Source organism: Hirundo rustica, chromosome 12, assembly GCF_015227805.2.
Source record: "Hirundo rustica isolate bHirRus1 chromosome 12, bHirRus1.pri.v3, whole genome shotgun sequence".
NCBI classification, from domain to species: Eukaryota; Metazoa; Chordata; class Aves; order Passeriformes; family Hirundinidae; genus Hirundo; species Hirundo rustica.
The window spans coordinates 9,912,254-9,936,078 of NC_053461.1; the positions used below are offsets into that span (position 1 = coordinate 9,912,254).

General features: G+C 53.5%; 1 protein-coding gene across 3 annotated transcripts in view; it reads left to right on the plus strand.

Annotated features, from left to right (window-relative positions):
* Positions 1-23,825, plus strand: part of PLXNA1 (plexin A1) — a 112,585-nt gene that overhangs the window by 8,731 nt on the left and 80,029 nt on the right. For 2 of the 3 annotated variants that reach the window (XM_058422169.1, XM_040076033.1), the window contains exons 2-3: positions 5,514-6,860; positions 13,548-13,730. In XM_058422169.1, the coding sequence (XP_058278152.1) occupies positions 5,658-6,860; positions 13,548-13,730 (1,386 nt within the window). In that variant the 5' untranslated portion in view covers positions 5,514-5,657. Of the gene's footprint in view, positions 1-5,513; positions 6,861-13,547; positions 13,731-23,215; positions 23,556-23,825 lie in introns of those variants that run through there. The other variant, XM_040076035.2, reaches the window with a different exon arrangement.

Here is a 23,825-nt window from a genome sequence, read left to right on the forward strand (position 1 = left end):
ATGGCTGGTGTTTGGGACATTTTTTGTGGGGCAGTGGCCTGATGGGTTGTGAGAATCAGGGTCTGGGAGCGTGTGGGCCAAAGCCAAAGGGGGAGGTGGCCTTCAAGGAATTTGGTCTGTAATTCTTTGCTCTTAAGATGGGGGCAAGAAGTTATTAATTGGTCCTGATTGAGGTGACAAAATTCTGCTCTTTGAAGCCTTGAGTTGACCTGGGTGTTGATAGTAGGAAGCCACACTTCCGTGGCTGGTGTCCGGGTTCCTTGAGTTGAGGTCTGTGGATGATGAGTGGCAGAGAAGGGTTTGAGGTGTTGTGCTCTGGGTGTGCTGGTGGACAAACTTCCTGAAGTAGGATGGGAAGTAGCAGGCTGTGTTCTGTGTGGATGATTACCCATGGGCTGTGCGCTGGTCTCCATTCCAGGGATCAGTCATTCCAGGTCTGTGTACTCTTCTCTTGTCTGCAGGGAGTGTGAGGAAGGTGGGGCACACTTTCCTCTGGGAAGTCCAGATCCAGCATGTGGGCTGCAAACAGAAAGCCCCTCGGCAGCCCTTTTAGAGTCCCTGTATGGACTGTGATACCCAGGGGAGTTGTGGGAATAAGGCAAAAGACAGCCACCGACTCTCACTTCTGGTGTAGCTGGATGGAGTTGGGAAACGTGTAAGATCTCAGCCCATGCCTCCTGGCAGGACCTGTTGAGGCTGTCCTCATGTGCCTCCTTGCCTTGGGACACTGTGGTTGTGGGAAGCCTGGGCTTCCATATTGTCAATGCTTGTGAGCCCTTTTTGGAAGGGCTCTCTGCAGGGCAGCCTGTAGTCTCTTGGTGTTGAGTGCATGAAATGGCTCCAGAGCTGTTCTGGAGTTCAAGATGTTCTTGGTGTGACATGACTTCTTGAAGAGGACCGGAGATGGGGAATTGCACACTTGAGAAATGGTATTTAATTTCCTCACTTTCTTTTATGCTCCTTTTTGCTGAGGGTCAACCTTCATGAGCCCTTGGGCAGTAGATGGTTGCTTCTCCTTGTCATGTTTTTCAGGGCAAAAGAGGCTGAATTCTTTTCCCAGAAGGTCCTTGCAGGGCAGGAGTAGAAGCTGGGGTGGATGGCAGGATGGGGTCCTCAGCCCCTGCCTGGGAGGGATCGCAGGGGCCTGGAAGGAAACTGAAAATGCTGAAGATATTCTTGATTGGGTGATAGTAATGGAGATTGGGGCATTGGGACAGCTTCAGAGCCTGCTATTGATCCCATCAGGGTGTGGTTTGAGCCAGGGATAAGGTTGTTAATGATTTAACTCACTGGCTAGGGAGGGACCCCAACCAAATACTTTTCAATGACTGTATGCAGTGAAGGAAGGAGTTAAAATTTAGCCCTGTTGCAGCAACTGCGTATGTAGTGCAGCTCGAATTTGTAGCACCACCAGGCTTTTCTCATTGTTGCGAGGCTTTTACCCAAGCAGACGAACCTAATAAAAATATCAGCTCTATGATGAGGCTGCCTCTCCTGTGGCTCGAAGGGTTTTCTCTCCCCTGGATAATCTCCCCTTTCTCCCCTTTGCTAATTACTGGCAGCTTGTAGCTGGTCCCTTCACTGTTTCTTATTGCTGAGAGCAGCAAGTGACTTGGAGGGATTACAGGTAATGGTTCTTTAGATGCCATTTCCCCTTTTGTGGGTCAGTTATTTGAGGGTTTTCAATCCCATGCCTTCTCTCCTCCAACCTCCCTTGCAAAAGTGCAAGGCTATAAAGCTCTTGGGGTGTTTTGCTAGGAGTGAACCTCCTGGGGTCCTGTTGATGGAAGAGCAGGGATGGCAGGCAGGTCTGTGTGTGACAGATATGCACCTCTGTGCTTGTCTGCATGTTTTAAACCCTGTCTGTGGGTGTTCCCATGAGGGCTGCTGCTTTGTAAGCTAGTGCTGACTCTTGGACTTGCTGCCCAGATGAGCAGAGAGCTGGTCCTTAACGCTCTGTCCAGTCTTTGCCTTTTAAGGTTAGTTTTTCCATCCCAGCACTCCTGCTTTGTGCTATTGAAAGTGATGATTGTTTTCCCGAAGAGTGATCTCCCATCCCAAACACAAGTTTTTGGGCATATTGTGGGACCAGGGAGCTCTCAGCCTCGGGGGATGAGTGCTGCTGCCCCTTGCACCTCTCCAGCAGCCAGGAAGCAGGGCATCAGCATCTCTGGGGTGTGTCCTTGGCTTGTTGCTGAAAGGGTCATTGGAAGCTGGGATATGTGAGTGTTGGCCGTGCTGAGGTGGATGACCCCCATCCAAGTCTTGTGGTGGCTGCAGCCATCTCAGTGTGACCTCTTTGAGGTGAAACTGTGAGCAAACAAATGTCGTTTCCAGTGGGGGATGAAGGGAACTGGGGTGGATTTGGCTCTTCTGCTGGCTTTGTTTCTGCTGGCTGGTTTCCTTTAGTAAATGTGTGTGTGTGTGTGTGTGTGTGTGTGTAAATCAAAACACAAGCCTGTAGTGCTGTCTGTCTGGTGGTGTGGCCCCTCTGTGGGGTGAGCCTTGGGGATGACTCTGCACTGCATCCCTTGCTGCCCAGCAGCACAGTCAGGTGTATTTGTGGTCCTGCTCTCCCAGCTGGCACGCATGCAACTGCGCTGGGGTGAATTATTTTATTGCTGCCTGTTTCAGGGCAGGGCTCAGCTCCATGGTATCTGCCTGGAGTTTTCCATGCCTTGGGACTGCACTGGATGTGTTTATGGTGCATGTCTTGCTTCCTGGTGATGGCAGTCATGTCGTGGCCTGGGACTGGGACTCCCAGGGCAAGGTGCTACTTGGATGCAGCTGCAGGGGTTTGGGTGCCCTGTAGTTTAAAGAGTGTGCCAGTGGAGGAGCTGCACTGTGACCTCTCCATGGGTCTTGGAGGCTATGTGACAGCAGGGAAATGCTCTTTGGCTGCTGTTCCCACAGGCAGGGAGCAGGGGCTGTGCTGGCACCCATGCTTCAGTGCAGGGCTGCCTGCACTGTGGTGGGCTTGAGCCCTGCTTTAGTTCAAGCCAAAGTTCAGGAACCCATATCACTGAATCCCAAAGAAAACAGACAAACAACCCATTTGTGCTGCTTTATTTTTATTAATTGTTGCTGATGGTTTTAAGCAGGACTGGACAAAACCACCACTGGTATCAGGTCACTAGGACGAGATGTTGCTGCTGTAGTATATTTAGGAGCAGAAATCTCAGAGGAGCTCTGCAGAGTGTCATCTCTCAGCTCGCCCCAGCTCTGCCTCACTTTGCTCTTGTTCCAGCTTCTGATTTGCAGTTCCCTACGTTAATTTGGGAATCTCCTGTTGGGGTTTCTAGCCCTGGTTTGTGACAGCAGCTTGACCTCTAGTTCTCTCACCCACTTCCTGAAATAGAAGCAGTGAATCATAGCAATGCACTAAGAAAGCAAGTTTCCTGTCATGCTCTCTCATCCTGGCAGAAGATGCTCTGCCAGCAGCGGGGTGGTATCCCCACGCTGCACCAATCTCCATCTCTCCCATTCCTTATCTCCTTGGCACGTCACTGGCACATGAAGTTGGTGTTAGTCTCCTTGCCAGGCAACCACTGTGCTGTTCCTGAGGAGCTCAGCTGCATGGGAGCAGTGGCTTGGTCACAGCTGTGCCAGTTTCTTGGGGTGGGAAACCACTCCCTGGTTTCCTTCAGGAAACCCCAATGCCTGCAGCTGCTGGGCTGTGGCTTTCTGGGCTAACCAGCGGGTTTGTGCTGACAGTGCCACTTGGTCCCACGTCAGTGTGGTCTGGGGATAATAAGCTCTGATCTGGGGTGCTTGTCATTATTCTCTTACCAACAAGGTCAGAAAAATGATGATTCTGGACAGTGTGAGTGTCTTCTGGGAGTGCCCTTGTCCTGACAGTGTTGTGTCTACCTACTCTTTGCTGGGATGCTCCCAGTGTTGAAAAAGGTGTTAGGAGTGGGTGATTAGGACCATGGGGATGATTTCCAGGGTGGTGCTTTTGTTGTCTCCACACCCACGGAGCTTTGTGGCACCTGGATTTGGTCTTAGTGCTGCTCATGTGCCATTGTCCAAATGTCCCTTGAGACTATTGCCTTGGAGGTGGATATATTGGAAAGTTGAAGAGAGCAGGGTGAGGAGCATTGTGGAGAGAGGCAGATCTGCGGAGAGGGTTTGGAAGTGGTGCAGAAGCTTTGCCCAGTGTATCTGGGGCTTAGGAGAGCTGGCAGGGCTGCAGGTGTGGCCAGGGCTAGGCTTGCCCTGAAAAAGGAGAGGGGGATCTTGTGTATATTGGGAGTTGGAGAAGAGGTAGAAAAGTTGCTCTTTCCTTAGATCTCTCCCAGTCTGGCTCTGTGGCTTGGGAGGGGAGCAGCAGAACTTGAAGGATACTGTATGGTATGTTGAGGTAGCTGTATGGCTCATTGCTGGCTCAGTGATGGTGCAGCCCCCCGAGTTTTGCATGTGGTCTAGTTGGTGGGTCCCACAGCCCTGTCAAGGGCAGGATGTTGAGGCTGGGGCAGCGTTCAGCCCCACACAGCCCTGCTGATATGGCAACTGGCTGCCCTATGACACCTTGCCTTGCCAGGGATCGGATCTGGCAGAGCTGCCAGTCATCGCAGGCCGTATTTCCTACTTGTGCCACTCCCTGCTGGGGATCCTCTTGTAAGTTGTCCTGGGCTGAGTCAGAGATGGATGATAAGGAGAGGAGGGGAGAGAGAGAGAGGCTCTCCTCCTCCACTTCCTTTTGGAGTGTCTTATCTGCATTGGCTGGGAAACTGAGCTGGTGCCCTAGCCATGGACCTTGGTCCCACCTGGGGTGGATGGATTGTGATGATAGGATGGGTTGTGTGCTGGCAGAGGGGTTTGTATAACCCCAGGTTAGCCTAGGGGTGCTTGTGTCTGGGTGGGGAGGGTGGATGGAGAAGACAGGGATTGGGTGTTACAGAAGGGCTGTTGAACTGACGCAGAGAGCAGAGTGGCTATCTCCCTCCTGCTGCCAGGATGCAAAGGTCACCCTGGTGTGGGATATTTGGCTGGCTCCCTGCTGCTTTGCCTCTCCATGTTGGTGAGCCCCAGCTGTGGCACAGCATCAGGCAGAGCATTCCATCCCCCCTGCGTGTGCCCCCTTGTCCCTCTGGCGCCTCTCAAACCAATTTCCTCATGTCTGACCCTGTGTTTTCTAATGCATAAAAATGCCAGAAGGACGGGCTTTTCCTTGCCATGCCCATGTTCTTCCCCAACCCCTCCTGCCCATGACCCTCCTGGCAGGCAGGTGGCAGGATGGTGGGCAATGTGCCAGGGCTCTTGGCTTTCTCAACTCCTTTAAGAGGTGCTTTTGAGATCCTCCTCTGTGTAGGGGCTTGGGCTGTGCTTTCTGCTGACTGGTATTTTGCATCCATTCCCAGCACTGACATGGAGTGGGACTGGGGCAGCTGGTTGGGGTCTCTTCTGACTGCTAGAAAAATATGAAGTGGCAGTCTTCTGGGTGGGGTGGAACACGCTTGGGACTGCAGGAAAGCCTCCTAACGCAACTTTTCTTGTCTTTCTCCCTCTAGAGTTGATTGGACTGGCCATGCCAACGATGCCCTGAATGCTGAGTGCAGTGGAAGCAGAGGAGAGTGTATCCCATTAGCTCCTCCTCCGTCCCCCATCCCTTTAGTTTGGGTTTGTTTCTATTTATTTTGTGCCTGGGTTTGGCCATGGCCTTGGCTGGATGTGAGGCTGCTGCAATGTGGCTCCTTTGGCTCAAGCATCACTTGTCCATCCACATTTGGACCTTGCTGCTCTTGGGGAGCACCTGGCTACCGCTGGCGGAAGGCAGCCCCAAATCTCCCTTTAGGACTTTCCTGGTTACAGACTGGAGCTTGACACACTTGGTGGTCCATAACAAAACCGGGGAGGTCTATGTGGGGGCTGTCAATCGGATCTACAAGCTCTCCAATAACCTCACACTCCTGCGGACCCATGTGACGGGGCCTGTGGAGGACAATGAGAAGTGTTACCCTCCTCCCAGTGTCCAGTCCTGCCCACATGGGCTGGTTACCACCAACAATGTGAACAAGCTGCTGTTGGTGGACTACTCGGGGAATCGGCTGATTGCCTGTGGCAGTGCCTCCCAGGGGATTTGTCAGTTCCTGCGGCTGGACGACCTCTTCAAGTTGGGCGAGCCCCACCACCGCAAGGAACACTACCTCTCCAGTGTCAACGAGTCGGGCACCATGTCTGGTGTCATCATCGAGGTGCTGAATGGGCAGAACAAGCTCTTCATTGGGACGCCCATTGATGGGAAGTCGGAGTATTTCCCCACTCTTTCCAGCCGCAAGCTGATGGCCAATGAGGAGAATGCAGAGATGTTTGGCTTTGTCTACCAGGATGAGTTTGTCTCCTCGCAGCTCAAAATCCCCTCGGATACACTCTCCAAGTTCCCCACCTTTGACATCTACTATATCTACAGCTTCAGCAGCGAGCAGTTTGTTTACTACCTGACCCTGCAGCTGGACACCCAGCTGACCTCTCCCGACTCCACTGGAGAGCAGTTTTTCACCTCCAAGATTGTCCGCCTCTGTGTGGATGACCCCAAGTTCTACTCCTATGTGGAATTCCCCATTGGCTGCGTGCAGGATGGCATCGAATACCGCCTGATCCAGGACGCCTACCTGACCAAGCCTGGCAAGGCTTTGGCCAAGTACCTGGGCATCTCAGAGCAGGAGGATATCCTCTTCACCATCTTCTCCCAGGGCCAGAAAAATAGGGTTAAGCCTCCCAAGGAGTCTGTGCTCTGCCTCTTCACGTTGAAGAAGATCAAGGATAAGATCAAGGAGCGTATCCAGTCATGCTACAGAGGGGAAGGGAAACTCTCACTGCCCTGGCTCTTGAATAAGGAGCTGGGCTGCATCAACTCGGTAAGTTCCTACCTGTCTTTACTCAGGCCAGACTGTTTCTGATTTCTGGTGATGTTCTCTTGCTGGACCTTTCCCAGTGATTTAACCTGAGCTGTGTTTTCGCTGTGAATTTGGGCAGTGTCAGTCAGTTGGGCTGGGAGGGTGGTATGCTCAGGCCTCAGGGCATCTGCTGCATCTCTTCTGTGGAGTCCCTTGCAGATGGCATGCGTAGGTTTGAGGGTATTGTGTCAGTGTCACCTGGGGCTTGGTGATGGCCAAGCAGAAGGTGTTGGAAGTAGGAGGATGTGCAGGATACAGAGCACAGACCTGATGGAGGGAGGTGGGGAGGCTGATGGTCCCGGCAGAAGTTAGATATTCAGCGTGGAGAGACCACATTCTCTCCATGGGGTGCTGGGAGGGCACAAGGTGCTGTCAGTGAGGTGGGTTTTGGGAGTGACCAGTGCAAGCTGTCATCCAGAGATGCAGTAGGTGAGTGGTGCTATCCTGGAGCAGTCATTCCCAGCTGCAGGGGCACTCATCTCTGTCCCCAAAGAGGTGTTTTCCCCGACTGGTTCTCGCCTGGGTGCCTCTGCTCCCTGCTGGTGTCTCAGCTGCTCAGTGTGGGACTTCTGAGTGGTGATGGGCAGGGGACCTCCCAGCTTGGCTCCTAGGGTTTGCTTTCTCCTTGAATTGCCAATTTTGCGAGAGAGAGTAGGGACGGTGATGAGAGATCTCTGGAGTCTAGGGCAGCTCTTGAGACATGTGGTTTATTGCATAGTTCGTGAGTACAAGAGCTTTGCTTAAGCTGCCAGCCACAGCTAAAAGCATGCCAAGAGGCCTCAGTTCTTGTTACAATACATTGTATCTCCTTCTGTGTTGAATATTCTAGTTTACACTAACCAACCAGTACAAGACACAAATGCTACAGAATTTACATACAGCCTATAGGAACTAATACATTACCATTTTGCGCTACATTCCAAACCCTAAAAGCTCGTTTCTAGACTCCTTTTCCCTGCCACCTTGGCAGGGCCCCTCCCCTTCGGACCCTTGGCATCCTTTTGTCTGTTAGGGATATTGCTCAATCAACAGGGATCTTGTCTTCAGCTAACTCAATCACTGTCTTCCGGCTTGGCGTCCTACATCTCAAAGCTTGCTTTCATTTCTATTTCACTCATAGGTTTCATGCTGTTAGAATCTTTTGCCAAGCAATCATATTTGTAAGGTTTTCCTGTTTCATCCTCTCCAATGTCACTGTTACTGCATTCTTTTCTGGGCAGTGTTACAAACCACTAATAGTTGCTGGAGGCTACAACTCCACGTGGTGGAGAGGTCATAGGCTGGATAATCCCCCAGTAGGGTGAGATATGGGGCTGAGGCAGGCTTGGGCTGCTGGTGTGTGTGTTTGGGAGGGTCTGGTGGAGGTCCTGACCCACCTGCTATCACCCACCTCTCCCAAGTCCAGCTTGTTGGTGTCCAGCACCCATCAGCAAGCCCCCAGCCCACTCAAGCAGGGCTTTGGGTGTAGGCAGATAGGCAGGGGGGTCCCTGTGGAGCAGCCTTGCTTTCTCTCCCACCGTCCTCACTGCTGCTCTGAAGGAGACCGCTAACAGCTGCCTGACAAAGTAAAGGGTTTGCTGTCAAGAGTGCTGGGCTCACAAATCAGATTTTGGCTTTGAACTAATTCAATTTTGCTGGAAAATGATGAAATCGTTACACGGCTGCCTGTTGGGTCGCGCAGCTGCAGGCTCCGGTGATGGAGTTGCTTACTTGTTGCCTCCCGCGCTCCTGGCTCACCTCTCCCAGTGAGTGCCCCACTAATGCCATCTCCCCTGGGTTTGGGGAGGGTACTCTCCCCCCCTGCACTCTAGGGATGGTTTTAAACTCTCATGGTCCTAGGATTGCTACCTGGTGGCCAGTCCCTGCGAGTAAGTGGATCTCAAGGTACTCTCTGGGTCCTGCAGATATGGCTCTTATGGCATGGAAGGATGTGCACCATGATGGGGAGGCTCCTGCTTTTGTATGGGTTGGGCTGGGGAGTGACACCCTCCCCCAGGGGAACCAGGTGTTTTCTGTCCCAGTCCTTCTCCAGCTGCCAGGCAGAGTGGGGCAAGACATGACTGGATCATAGGTAAAGCTTTCAGCTCCTTGCTGTGTTGAGCACAGGCCAAACCAGACCACTGGAAGTCTGTAGTCTCTTTCTGGCAGGAATTTCTGTGCCCCTAATAAAATAAAGCCACCTGTGGGTGGGTCTTGGCAGTCATGGATCTCTCGGTGGTGAGGACTGGCCAGAAAATAAAGGACATGCTCACGTTTTTTTTATTTTTCAGGCAGCAAAATGTAATTTCTCAAGTCAGTAGTTGTTTGGGATTTACACCCCATCCATATGGAAATGTGCAAGGAGCTCTTTTGCTCTGTTCCTTCATGGCCATAAAGGGCTGAGGCGGGTCTATGCTGGAGGAGGTTTTGTCAGCACTGCACTCCTAAACCTCAAGCAGTGCAGGGCCAATGGATACTCATCCCCAGTGCTGCAGGGTGACTCTGATTCTCCAGTGCTGGAGCCAGGAGGAGAGGCTACCAGGCTTGGCAGATAGCTTAGGAGATGTTAGTGATTCCTCTCCAGTGCTGGTGAGTGGAGTGAATTCCTGCTTCCCATTTCTCTCTCCCTCCTTCTGGGATACAGTGATCTGGAAGTGGGAAAGGGAAGGGGGCTGGCCCTTTAGGGAGACTCCTCACACTGGTGAGCTCAGACTTGAGCATGGTCTTCCAAATGAGCAGAGGCACCTTGTGGAAGTACCCCGGCCACTTCCCTGTGCCAGCCCCACTGCTTAAATTGCCTCTGAACCTCTCCAGAGCCTTTGGTCCTCCCAGTGTTCCACTTTTGTGTAGCCAGGCTCTTTTCTTCCCCTGTGCAGTGCAAGGCTGGGGGGGTCTTTGTTCCTGTGGCCAGATGTGCTCAGTGCATCTGCCCAGTGCTCCTGTCCCTAGGCTGGGGGGAACAAGGACTGGTGTAGCGGGGCTAAGAAAGGGCAGTGGGCTGAAGCTGGAGTGCAGATGTTGCAGCAGGGAGTTATTTAGAGCCCCTGGAGCCCTTGACTCCTGGGCTGCCAGCGTGGGCAGAGCCAGTGCCTGGAGCCAGCAGGATGTGCGCATCAGCTTTTGCTGGGCTATCCCAGGGAGAAAGTGAGTTTTAACTCCTCAATAAGACTTGCTGTCCAGCTTGCTGGCAAAGGACAGTGGCTGGTGACAAACCAGCTGAAAGTGGGCCAGGATATGCCAAATCCTTTCCGAGGCAGCCAGAGAAATGCAGTTGGTAACAAACTGTACCATACTCATTCCTGAGCAGCGATGAATGCACGAAAAGCCTGGCATCCCATCCTGGCACGTAGTACCAGCCTCCTGTAACTTCCTCCCTGACTCTTTGCATCCCTCCACATCCTCCATCACAGCCCCTGGGGGTGCACAGGGGGGATGGGAATGAGCCTATAATGGTGTTAACTGGCGAATTACTGGCTAATTAATAATGCTGAGTGATGCAAGCCTTGTCTTGCTGTCTGCTCCCTCATTGCTTTCGTAAGTGGGCTTGAAGGGAGGCAATGAGACAACACATATCAGGAGACACCCGCTCCTGCTCACTTGGTGCTGTGGGCCTGCTTTCCCCGTCCTTCACGTCCCTTTCCCCAGGAAATCCAGATTTCCTGACCCTGCTCTGAGGAGGAAAAAGTAGTGCTGTGAGAGAGAAGACTGCTGTACTGTGCAGATAGCAGCCCTGGGGTGTTTGAGCCCGGGCAACTGAGAGGGGTGCCAAGGAAAAGCGTGGAAATAAACCCAAAAGATAATAATAAAAAAACCCAACCCCTCCCCCCCCCCCCCCCCCCCAAGAAACACGACATCCTCCCTTGCAATAGACTGAAGGCTGTGGTCCCTGCAAAGACTCATGCAAATGTGTGAGTGGGCAGATCCCAACACCTCCTGCGGATTCCAGTGTCTCTTGCAGATCCCAGCATCCTCAGGCTGAAATGCTGCAAGGTCACTGGCCCTCGTGTGCCGTGGTGCGTATTGGCCTCTGCCAGCGCCGGCTGGGGGACAGCTGTCCCCCTCTGTCCATCCTTCCCTCTGTCCCCCTGCCTTGCCTCTCCCTGCAGCCCGCGTCTGCCAGAGGTGTTGGTGGGTTCCATAACCCTAGCACTGCTGCCCTTGGTCTGACCTCTCTGTGCTGCCTGCACTTCCCCAACGAGGCAGTTTGCTGTTAATGAGCTAATTGTCGGCGTAATTATTTATCGAGGTGGTATGGTGGCGGCGGGAGTTCCTCAGTCCCAGAGTGCAGCTGTATTTGTCATTTCCCAGAGAGTATGTTGAGACAAAGCAGAGAGCAGTAAACACCATAAACATCTCTCCTCTTGCATATTCAGCAGCCGCGGGGTTGGGGAAGCTGCAGATTGAGCTCAGAGAGAGCAGAACTTGCACCCAGGGGTGCCAGGGCTTGAATACCTTTGTGGCATTGCCCTGAACCCTTCTGCTACTGCAGATGGCTGGGCGGAAGGTGCTGAGGTTTATTTGGGCTGTGGGGGACAGAATCTTTTTCCCAACAAACACCTGAGAAATCCCAGGTACTTGGATGGGAGTTGTGTATCGGCTGGAGCATTGCTTGCATCTCACTCTTTGATTAGGAAGATGATTTTCTAGGATCTGTTGTTTTAAAATTCCTAGTCTTGTGATGCAGGGAAGGATGCTTAGTATATGTGTTGGATAATGAAGAGAGAAGGGCCAGGCTGGCATTCAGTGGGTGAGTGGAGAGGTTGTGATTTCCCTTCCCTCTTTTTCTTGTAATGACACGTGGTGCCCCATGTTCCTGTTTTGGGGATTCCCGCATCTTTCATGGCTGTAGGAGTTCCCCTAGTTCAGGGAAGGATGAGCAAGTCAGGCAGGGAAGGGAGTTGATCTTTGTATGTTAATTCAACACCCAAAACCAGAAGTTAGAGTAACTGAGGGAGCAGCCTAGCATCCCCAGAGTGGTCGGTGGGCTGGGTGTGACTGGTCCTTCCCTTTTGGAAGGCTGGCACAGCACTGAGTTCCTGCTGCAGCAGGAAGTGAGACTACTGGCCTTTGGAGGTGGAATGGTGGTATGTTGAGGGAGGCAAGCAGCCTTGCCATGGTTGTGGGAGGCTGATGCCATTGTAGCTGCGAGGGTATTGTGCTGGGGCACGGAAAAGTGCTGTTTTCTCCCCTGCACATGGGTGGCTGTTGGTGGGAGCCGGTCTGGGCTGATCCTCGCTTCCCAGGCAGTGATGAGTGGGAATTACAGGGCTCTGTACTGCCCTTGCCTACGTGGAGCTTGGGAGCTCAGCATTTTCCCATATGCATACACATGTGGTATGGATTTAAAATCCCTTGGGGACTGGCATGCATTTGGAGCCTGCTGCTTGCCAGAAAACCTCTCTCCCCTTTAAATGCAAAATTATATAAGGAACCTTGTGAAGCAGAAGAATCCTGTGACTGGAGCAGGATGTCTTCGTGTCAGCTGTGCCTGCCTGGCTACTTTACCTTCCTGCACCCAGCCTTGCTACCACCCTTGGGTATTTGGCAAAGCACTTCAGTGCCTGGGACAGAATGGGGATTTTGCTGATGCTATGTGACCACGTTAGGCTGTTGGCTCATGTGGGAACACTGGGAGGTCCATGTGCCCCCCAGGCCAGGCAGCTGTGGCCAGGGTCTGTTGTTCTGCTCAGCGGGTCAAGGTGAGGATGCTTGAGGTAGGGGTGAACACTGTGGATCTGATCCTGGTCCCACTCCCCTGCCTGCATCTCAGCTTTCACAGGGGGCATCCCTTTGCCTTGCCCATCATTGGATTGTCCTTGATGGAGGTACCTGCTCTCACGGCCGTGAGAGTGGACAGAGGCCAGTGCAGCCCTGCTTCTACCTTTCCCTGGGCAGAGGGAAACCTTGCAAAAGCTTCTCCCAGATCTGTGGGCTCCCACTGAACTGAGGAGGCAGCTGGCTGACCCAGGAGCCTTGTCTGGGGCAAGGCAGCATGGAAAAAATGTGGGGATTTCCTGAAGACGTTCTTGCGGGAGGAGGAACCGGGCTGGCAGGTGGGTAGTGTGTTTGCCGGAGGCTTTGCTATGTGAAGTGAGGCTCTTCCAGGAGCCCTGACTTGTTTGCCTTGGCATGGCCTTGTCTGGGAAATGTTTTGTCTTTGGGGGAAGGCTGGGGTGTAGGATTCAGCCCCTCCTGCCTCACTGCCAGGCTGGGTTTTTTTGAAGCTAGTGCTAGGATGAGGAGGAGAGAGGTGTGTGTGTGCTGGGGAGCTTGTGCTGGCATCCTAAGTGCTGAGATAGCATTGGCAGGGATGGAGGGGGGGAGCAGGGATGCTCCACTGGCTCCTGCTGTGTTTGTAAGTGCTGCTCTGTAGGACACAGAGGACAGAGAGCCTTGGTCTTGGTCTGCAAAGCCTCTTCAGATGTAGAGAGGGCCTGTATGCAGTGGATCTGTCCCAAGTGCCTTACATCAGTGTGTAGGGAATGTTAGGGAAATATCAACTCATGCCTTCCCTTGGCTGGTGAGCTGGGCTGGCTGCGGTAGGAGGCTGCCAAAGGTGCTGTAGCTGTGGGGTGAAGGTGGGAGTTGGCAGATTGCCATCTGTGAGGGCCAACGTGTTGAGGCATTGGCAAAAGAAAGGCTCATCTCTCCTCTGCTTTCTTCCAACAGCCGCTGCAGATCGACGACAATTTCTGTGGCCAGGATTTTAACCAGCCGCTGGGTGGGACTGTCACCATCGAGGGGACCCCGCTCTTTGTGGATAAGGAGGACGGGATGACCTCAGTGGCTGCCTATGATTACAGAGGACAAACTGTTGTCTTTGCGGGCACACGGAGCGGGAAGATCAAAAAGGTAGGAAAGCTCTCAGTGACGCTGATGGGGAAGGATGACCGCTTGCCTCACTGGCCCTTTGTGGGGTACAGGTCAGGCTGGGCCTCCGGAAAAAAGCAACTTGATGTATTTGGGGTAATGTGCAAAGGGTCAGTGAGGGGCAATTTCCCCTTGCTTTTCTCTACTGACCGAATTTACGAAACCTCTGCCTTTTGGAAGGGTTATGATGTAGGGAAGTTGAGTCCTTCCTGATGGTTGATCAGAGCCCATCCCATCATGTCTTGGGGGCAGGTGGGCTTGCTCTGGAGCTGCCATGAAGCAGGCTCTGTCCATCTGGATCCTCTGTCCATCTGGCCTTGTCATTGACCTGGGCAGGGTGGGCAGAGGTGAGTGCTGATAGCTCCAGCCCGGCGAGGGGGAGACTTCACTTCCTGTACCCCGACACGGCACAAAAGGCTGCTTGTCAGTGGCAATTAGCAAATAGCTCTATGCGTGCCTTTCTCTGCCTGCGTCTCCACAGGGCACGGATTTCCTGTTATCATAACATCATGCCTATAATTACAGCTGTACATGCCCTGTATAAACATAGTTTCCATTAACACATCCTCAGCCAGGGAAAGGCCATGTGAAGGTCCTGGTAGGGTTGCTGCTAAGCACCAGAGCTTGGCTGGGGGGTTTGGCTCATCTCTCTGTGACATGTAAGGTGCTTCAGCACTCTGTTTCGGGCACAGCAATCTGCATTTTTGTTACATCTCCTGATGTCTGCTGGCCAAGGTGCCCTGCAGGAGGCAGGGTGGTTTTCCTGGCAGGAATCTGGAGCAGGGTGCCATTGTGTAGTCCCCATATGTCCTACTCGCTCTGCCCCTGTTCCCCCGTGACCCCTGACAGACCTGCCTGTGCTCCTGCCTATTAGCAGTGTTTTTGGGGCATGGGCAGCATATGTTGGTGTGGGGGGCAGGATGGAGGGGTCCTCTCTAGCCACACATCTTCTGCTTGCCTTTCTGCAATCCTTGGAGGGGTATGCAGCTGCAGTAGGGCTGTCAGGGTGGAGGCAGCTCGTCCTCCTGGATCGATGGAGGATCCAGAGGAACTGGTGTCATGTTGCTGCCGGCTTCTCCTGCAGCTAGGCTCCAGATGGGAGCTTTTAGATGGGGATGGGATGGGAGGAGCATGTGGGAGGAGGGTTCAAAAAGCCACAGTGTCAGTGTTACACCTCTAATTTTTCAGTTACCTAGAGGGGCTGGTGGTTGGCTTTTAGGTGGCAAATTGGATTTTTCTTCTAACGGCTTTTTTCAGTTCTTCCCTGGTCCTTGCACCTTCAGAGCCATTTGGAAGGGGTCAACTAATGTGGGTGCCTGGTTGGTGTGTGGGCTGCATGCTGCAGCCATGACTGCAGCCAGAACTTGATGCCCGGGTGTGGTTTGAGCATTGTCCTTCCCTGCAGGGCTTTTCTCAGGTCCTCTCCTTGTCCCTGCAGTGACCTTGAGGTGGGCAGCCCAGCCCTCCTACAGCAGGGGCTGTCTGGCTGCCCGACAAAGCGCTGCCTCAGCAGCTACCTGATCCTGCTGCCTGGCTGCCAGGGCTGGAGGCAGGGGAGAGTGAGGAGGGGCTGCTGACCTGTCTTTGAGTGGAACCAATGTGTCCCCAGTTAGGGGATGTGATACCTGGCGGGGGTTCAGCAGAGTGTAGCCAAGGTGGCTCCTCCAGGCAGAGAGGATGTGTGGGAGGGTGCAACCTTCAGCAGTGTTGCAATCCCTCTGCTTTTAAGCTGTTGGTGTTTCCCTCCGTCCCCTTGGCAAACATCCACACTAGACTTGGTGAAGTCTGCCAGCCCCCCTGCCCTTTCCAGAAGCCCTGGCATGTCCTCTGGGAGAGGAATGGCTGCACCGACAGCTGGGTGCCCCCCTCCACACCCCCAGGAGTCCTGTAATGGATGCTGCTCTGCTGATGGGCACCAGTCTCACCATCTGGGCCAGGGTAAGGTCAGGCCAGAGTCACTGCCGCATCTGGCTTCTCCTTGGATGGCAGGTCCTGTGCCCAGCATTTGTCCAGACGGTTGCATGCAGACAGAGCCTCCCTTTGTCCCCCCCAAAAAAGCCACACGAGCCTGTGGCTGCCCTGCAGCCTCTCCCCAGCCCTGCCACCAACAGTTGCTGTCGGGAGGGCAGGGTGCTGGGCACCACCTGCTGCCACCACAGCTGCGGAGAGACCCAACTTTGATGGGGGTGGAAGGATCTTGCAGGCAATGTCAGGTTTGCAAAACTATCTGTGGGACAGGGACTGTGAGCTGGGTTGTGGAGGTACCTAGGGCGATGGAGATCACAACCCCTGGGATGCTGAGCATGTTGCAGCAGCAGAAACCATGGCAGCCCAGTCTCAGCTTGTCCTGCAGCATTGCCAGGCAGACGGTTATCTTTGGCTGATCCCAAGTTATGTGGAGAGGCCAGGCTTGGAAAGCCCTTGGTCCCACGTGCTCACTGTCCTCCGTGCCAGCAGTCATGGGACTGGGGCACTCGGGGAATTTCAGCCATGCCCAGGTGAACAATGCAGGGGTGGGTTCCAACGCTGCTGGAGCTGGCACTGAACCACTTCCTCCGTACTCCCGAGCTGCCACGACAAGGACCTGGCCTCACACCCTGTAGTCTGAGAGGGCTGTGGATGGGGAAGTGACATGGGCACGTGAGCCATGAGCATGCTGCAGCAAGAATATCAGGGGATGCTTTTGAAAGGAAAACGAAGTTTGCGTCTTAGTGCTTGGATTTTTCCTGGAAACCACCTGTCCTCAATTGACAATGTTTTTATTGAGCAATTATAATTTTCCCAGGTTGTCTTCTCTATTTTTCAGGTGCATAGGAAGCTGTGTATGATTGCAGTGAGAGTGCTCATTCATGTGCTGGAAAGGCACATTTGACACTGCACCCATGCAGCTCTTGAGCTGTGTATGCCAAAGACTTGATTTTGGGTGTGCTTGAAGTGTTGGTACGGAGGGAGAGAGGGAAGAAAGGTGATACTGAAGGGGATGTGCTGATGGTGCAACCCTCTCTCGGTAACTGCACCAGTCTGGGCTGGCGGCTGGAAGCCAGAGCAGTGGGACTTTCTGAGGGGTGCAGCACAGACCCAGCTGCTCTCCTTCACTGCCATCTGCTCCTCGTTATGCAAACACCGCACCGCCTTGGGGCTCTGCTGAGCTCAGTGTAGCCCTTGTGGGTTGACCCAGTTTTGGGTGCTGTCTGGTTATTTTTGGGGGGATGAGCTGAGTTCCTCTCTCAAAGCAGCCAGTGGCTCCCTGCCCACAGCTGGCCCTTGCTGCTGCAGAATGGGGAGGCTGTGAGCTGTCCCTCCTGCCACAGCCCTATAGGAGATATCCAGCACTTCCAGGGATCCAGGCACTGGAGATCTCTAAGGCAGGCGTAGTTACAGGACAGTGCAGCCGGTGCATCCCAGCCAGGATAACATTGGACTACACATTCCTTGCAGCCAGCTGAGCTCTCGTTTTTTGAGGATTATCTGTCTCCCCAGTCATCACTGCAATCCCTGTAGCTCCCTGTTCTGTCCTGGAACTGGCTGGCCTTGGGCATGAACGCATTGTGTCTCCATTGGGAATCTGCTCCCCCGCCCTGGGGCTTGTGCTTGCCACGGTTTGTTTATTCTCTCCCACAGAAAGCACAGCTGAACTGGGCCTGTGTCTGGCTGCTTTGATTTCACTTCTTTGATAACAATAATACTAATAATACTACTAATAATAAACTCTTCACACTAAGTGGATTATCTCCATGTCTAGCATCAGGACATGGTGCTCCTCTCCTGGCCTGGAGAGGGTTGAGGGGCTCCTCAGCAGCTTCCTGTCCTGTGGGCAGGAAGATGATGGTGCTTTGGGGGAGCAGATTTGGCAGCCTGTGGAAGCACCCCCCTTGAGTTCTCTAAAAGCTTTGGATTAAGGATGCTTCAGTGTGTTCACAACCCTTGGTGTGTCTGCACAGAAAATGGGTGCTGTGGGGAGAGGGAGTTGCTGACCAGGGACTTTTTGGGATTTCCCTTTTGCCTACTGGCTCCCTTCTATCACAAAAGCCTCCATGTGCTGGCCTCCTGGGTATGATGCATGACCTGATCATGGTTCACGTGAGCTGGGAGAAGAAACCATCAGGCTCTCTGCCCACCCTGCTGATCCCTGTCCCCACGGATCCTTTCGCATCACCCTCTGCTTAGTGCTCAGGGTAAGCAGCTCTGGTTGAAAAGGGGCCCTTTGTGTCTCGGCTGCGAAATCCGGCTCCTGGAGTGCGTGGGAAGGCTTGGCCTGCCTCGTGACCCTGCTGCTGGCTACCCTACTTACTGCCTGTGTCTTGGCTGGCTTGTCTTTTGAGGAGTGTGTGGGGGGACACAGGACAGATTTGGGGTGTGAACCGTGTCCTGGCCCTGGTGGTGTCAGCTGGTGACCCTTGAGGACTCCTCAGGCATTGACCCCTGCACAGCCCCTGGAAATGCTCTCCTGCCCGTGCTGCTGCCTCTTCCCAGCTGCCTGCCCGGCACAAGGGCCTTTTGTTCCTCCTGGCTCTTCCCTGTGCTCTCTCCTGCTCTGTCCCCGTCTCATCCTCTGGAGATGCCTAGCCCCCTCCCCGCACACTTAGAGCCCCCGTGGGTGTCTGTGCTCAGCCCCGTGAGGGAGATGCGCTCCTCGGAGCATGCGCCCGTGCCTCTCCCCAATCAATGGCAATAATTTTATTGGCATGACAAGGTAGCCGACGGTTGCCAAAGTGAATCCATCAACTACCTCTTGGCGGCTCCCCGCCCCCTCGAGAGCTCTCGCTGGAGTCGTTAAGCTGTTTTAATCAAGGTGCAGGCTGGAGAGCAGGCGTGTTAAGTGGATGGGGTGGTGGGGAGGGGGTGGCAGAGCCTTCCTGTCCCCTTGCTCGTGGCCGGGAGCGCTCGGCATTGCCCTTTTGCTGCTCAGTAGGAAGGGGCCCTGCTTGCCAGCGTTGGGCTTTGTTGCACCGCTCAGCTCTGAACAGGATGTCTTATTGTTGGAGGAAACAATTAGAAATTCATCGTGAACCGCTGGCCTCTGGGATCTGATGGGGCGGTGAGGCCGTGGCTCCAGGCAGCTGCCAGCTTCATCCTGGGGTGACTCTTGGAGGGGAATGCCCCTGGGGTTGCTGCTTCTGCCTCGTGCAGGAGGGATGAGAATGAACATTTCCAGGCTCCTGGCAAGCCGAGGGATGTTCCGGCATGCTCATACAGCCTTGGGGAAGGAGAGGAGGTGTCAGGGGACTAGCTGCCCTGAAAGCCCCATCCCTCCGCTCTCTGTGCCCCCGGGCTTTTTGACTCACAAGCCAGAACTTTCTCTTCTCTCCCGCCGTGTGCTCCGCTCTCAGCTCTGTGCAAAGCCGGCAGGTGAGGGAGGCCTGGGAGCCTGGCGCCCAGCCAGCCGGGAGGCAGCAGCAGCCAGCCCTGCTCCAACCTTCGCTGCCGAAAGCGCTGACGGTGCACATCTCGCCGCTCCCTGGCGCCAGGCGCCCGCAGGCAGCCGTGTGCCTCGCCCCCATCCATCATCTGGGTGCCCTACGGCAGTGTGGCTGCTGGACTTTACAGGCAAGGTGACTTTTGGGCAGCAGCACCTTGTAAAAGCCTGAAGAAGCTCAGGGATGAAGGTGGATCCCAAAGATCCTGTGTCTTCAAAAGAGGTATCAGCTGCAAACCTGGCTTCGGTATTCGCTCTGCAGAGGGGTTTGAGGACAAAACAGCTTAACCCTCAGGACAGTTCGGTGCCGTCCTGCAGGGTATGCTCAGAAGCTGGCGCGTCTCTGCCAGCCAAACACAGTAGCATCACCTTCACAGCTGGTCCCTGCATACCATCCTGTGCTCTGGCAGGGGCTGCTACCCTGGAAGTATTGTGGAAATAAGGCTGGAAAAGGAAAATCAAGAGCCTGTGGGGTTTGTGACTGTGTGTCTCACTGCTCCTGCCCATGTTGTTGCAGGGCTGTGTAAGGCATTGGTGGCCATAGCTTTGCAGTTCTGGGGGAAAAAGGCAGAAGAGCAATCTTTGGGGTCGTGGATGAGGATGGGGCAGATGAGCAGTCTTTGGGGATGATGCTGAGCCCCCATAAATGTTTGGATCACATTCATTGGGGGCTGTTGTTAGGAAAAGGGGTGTGTGGGCTGGCTGCGGGCATGCAGTGCCAGTAGTGAGCAGTGGGTATTCCCTCCTAGCTGATGGGGTTGGTTTGGTTGCTGAAGCGTGAAGCTGCTAAGCATTTTCTTCTGCATCTCTCTGTTGCTGAACGCAGGGCTGTGGCCCCTGTCTGTGACCTCTATTCTTCTGGGAAGAGCGGGAGCGCGACTCTTGATTTGGACTGTGCCTCCTGCTGGGGACTCTGTGGTGGCCTCAAGGGGACAGGGCAGGGGGAAAAGCCACCCCATTAAAATGGAAATGAGCTGGGAGGGCCCAGCTCTGTTGGATCCCTCCTGTTGAAGCCATTGTGCTTATTCACTGGCTAACTTTCACAAACACTGACTAATTTTGGCTTTTCAGATGGGAGAATGGCCCCTACCTCCCACCAAATGCAGGAAGGGAGGATGTCTTGGCTCATCAGGAAGGCAACGGGTTTGGGAGGCAGGGACTGTCTGTTATGCCTGGTGTGAAGGGGCAGTGCTGGTGTCCTGCTTTGCCTTTCTACAGGCCCATTAACCCAGATTTAATGGTGCCTGAGTAATTTGCCCTCAGCCCCTGGCCTGCTGGAGGAGAAAGGATGTGTGCTTGGTGGGAACTCAGGCAGCTCCAGTGTTGTCTGGGTCTCTGCGTGTTCCAGCCCTGCCTCAGGTAGAGACATGACCTCGAGGAAGGTCAGATATCCCCATGAGCTGACCTCCCTGCTTCTCCTTTCTGGCCGGGGAAGAAAATCCATCACAGATCAAGAGCAAGGTGGAGGTGTGGTATGGACCTGGGGATGCAGGATGTGGACTTCAGCTGCCCCTTAGTGGCTGCTGGATCCTGTAATCCATCTCTGAGACTTTGATACATGGGTGGTCATTTGTCTCCAAGTCCAGGTGGAGATGATGTCAGTCCCGGGCTGCTTGGAAGGGCTGTTGTTTGGCCTTTTGTTGTCCCTTGCCCTTGTTAATTACAGGCTTTTCTGAAGTGGAACAGGAGAAAGGATGCTAATGGCAGGCTGGTACTGTTGGGGAAGGCAGCAAAAAGGTGCTGCATGGGGTCGGCATTGTGGGGTGAAATAGGAGTAGAGGAGCCGGGGTGAGTGGTGACGGTGGGGACCCCTGGGACAACGTCCCTGTTTCTCTCTGGTGCTTCTCCTGGATGACCTGTGCTACCGGAGCTGATCCTGGCACCTCCCTGCTCTTTGTGAACCCGTGGACCAGCTGCCAGTGCAAAACCTCCCTATGGCAGTGAGAGCAATTGTCTACATGGGAAGCAAGTGGGAAAGTTTTATTTAATGGATGCTTAGTTCTTTTAATGCCATTTAGCAGCTGGAGAGAAGGAAGAGAGCCAGTGCTGTGTGACAAGCTGGTTCTCTGCTGACAGAGAATGGGCTGAAGTAGTGGGGAGCATCCCTACAGTCTGGCAGAGAAAGGCAGGATAATGTGATAGTGCTTTAATTTGTCCACGCTTTGTGCTCTTGAGGGCAGCATTGTTTGGTAGCTTTGTACTGGGACAGATCTGGCATGACCAGGGTGCTCAGCTCTGGAATGTAAGGAGAGGTATGCAAGGAGGGGTTCTGCTGGTGGAGCAGGTGCTGGGGAAAGCAGCTCCCTCCCACCATAATCCCTCTATGGGCAAAGGAAACAACACCAGGCTGAAAAAAGGCAGCATGGTTTTTATTAGCCACAACCCTAATGATGTATTTTGGATTGCTCTCCTGCGTGGATAAAAATTACCAGTCCTTGAATGAAGGGGAAATAAAAAAGTCTCTCTGACCTTGAAGCTGTTCGTTCACTTGCGTTCATTTCATTCCCCTTGGCTGGGGATGCAGGTCAGTTTTGGGTCCTATTTATAGTCTGCTTCGTTTGGTGGTTTTCTTTACAAAGCGAAAGGTTGTCACCTTTGTTTCTGATACTGCAGAGAGGAACTGCTCTAGGGAAAAGGAAGAATAAATGAGAAATTTCTCAGAGTGTTCCTGTATGCAGCAAAGCTTTGTAATCTGGAAAGATCAAAAAGCCCTGGACTGCCTACCTGAGCTCCTCGTGTGGCGTTAGCCTGGGTCTGTGGTGCCTTGAGATAGGGGGTGACGCTAGCCAGTGGCTCCTGGGGCTGATCAGAGCCTTTATTTGCACCAAACCAGAAATAGTTTCCCTTTCCAGGCAGCTTGGCTCATGTCTCCACATCTGGCATAGCTGGGTTTTGTTGAAACAACATGTGGGCTTGATTCTTCCCTTCTCCCACCCCCATGAAGGAAGCTGTGGCTGTGTTGTCCATCTTCACTGAAGCTGCATGTCCACAGGAGCCTGACTGCTGATGTTGAGTCCCCTGCCTGTGCCTGCATCTCCTCCTCCCAGCCCTGTCCCTGACAGACAGACTCGTTGAAACAACAAATGTTGCCATAATTTAATTTTCAGGCAAACAGTAGTCCAGGGACAATGTTAAATTCATGAAACTGGCTTAATGCGATGACATTTAATGAAGCAATTTGTGCACTAGCGTGGCTGTGTGAGGCTCTGGAGTAGAGGGGATGCCGCTTCACCCTGCTGGGCAGTCCCTCTTTGGGAACAGACTGGGAAAGGCTGGTGCTCCAGGGTAAAAGAGGGGGGTTGTCTTGCTGCCCCTCCAGGCTGTGTGCTCTTGTGGTGCAACTTTCCTGCTGCTCCCTGATGCTGCTGCAGTGTGGGCTGGGAGCTGGTGGGTCCAAGCTCCGTGGTTTGGCCTGAAGGGACGGGTTGATGAGAATGTTTTGGAGCAGCAGGGGACTTGTCCTCTGCAGCCTCTGCTTTCCTTGGACTTTTCTTCCCTGTGTCTGGAGCCTTGGAAAGGTTCTTTGCACTCCCCCTTCCTTAGTGGGCCAGATGGAAGCCTCAAACCCTGTAGCGCCCCATCTCCCATGCATGTAGTGCTGCCTCTTACCTCCAGGGCCACCCTGGGTTGCAGTATCCCATGGGTTTTAAGAGACTGTTCCCTTTGGGCCAGGCAAGACTTAGGAATTATGCTGCACTGGGAGAGCACAGGCTTGGCTTTGGGGGGTTTACTGTACATAAAGCAGGTGAGAAGAGTCAGTCTGGAGGGTGGAGAAACTGGCTGCTTGGTCCAGGGGTGGATTGGATTTGTGCCATCCCACTAACATCCCTTGAGCATCCTGGCACCAGCAATACATGGGCTTCTGCTGTGTCTCAAGAGAGGGTTCCTTGCCATTTCTTTCTCCCCTTGATTGACAGAGCCCTGTAGATCTTAATTATATGCTGGCATCCACAGAGCAAACCTGGTGCTGCTATAGCTGGAGGCTTAATGCTGGTGATGCTGCTCCATGGGTAGGCAGTTCCCAATGTGAGGGATTTCTTTGCCTTTCTAGGGACAACTTGTACTCCTTTCTGGATATGATGGACCTCTGGAGCCATGGGAGTGGGAGCTGGACTGGTGACAAGTGAAGGGACGTTAAATGTATATGAGATTTTGTTGTGGCTGTTCTTCAGTGGGGCTCAGGGAGGAGGGAGCTGGAGACACACAGATGTCACTTCCTTGGAGAACCTCATGTCAGGCTTTCGACCTTGAAGGACACAATATCCATATGTATCCAGCAGGGCTTTCCTCACCTGCAGTCCTCCCTGTCCCTCTTGCATCCTCCCAACCCTCCCAGCAGCTACCCCAATCAAAACCTGAGCTCCACCAAACTCACACTGCTGATGCTCCTCCCAAGCAGGACTTAAAACTAAATTTTTACTGGAAGACAGCCAGATCCTTCTGAGGATGGTTTTTGGGCTCAGCAGAGGTGCTTGTGGGCAAGTTTGAGCTCTATAGAGGAGTTTGCAGTCCTGTTCAGCTTGGAGGCTGGGTCAGCGCCTGGCTGTTCTCTTGTTCCCCTGACTTCTTGTTTTCTGTTAACAGTGGTCAAAAATTAATTGGTAGTTTTGTTCAGCAGAATGCAACTGAAAAAACTAATGGAGGAAAATAGGATGCAGTTT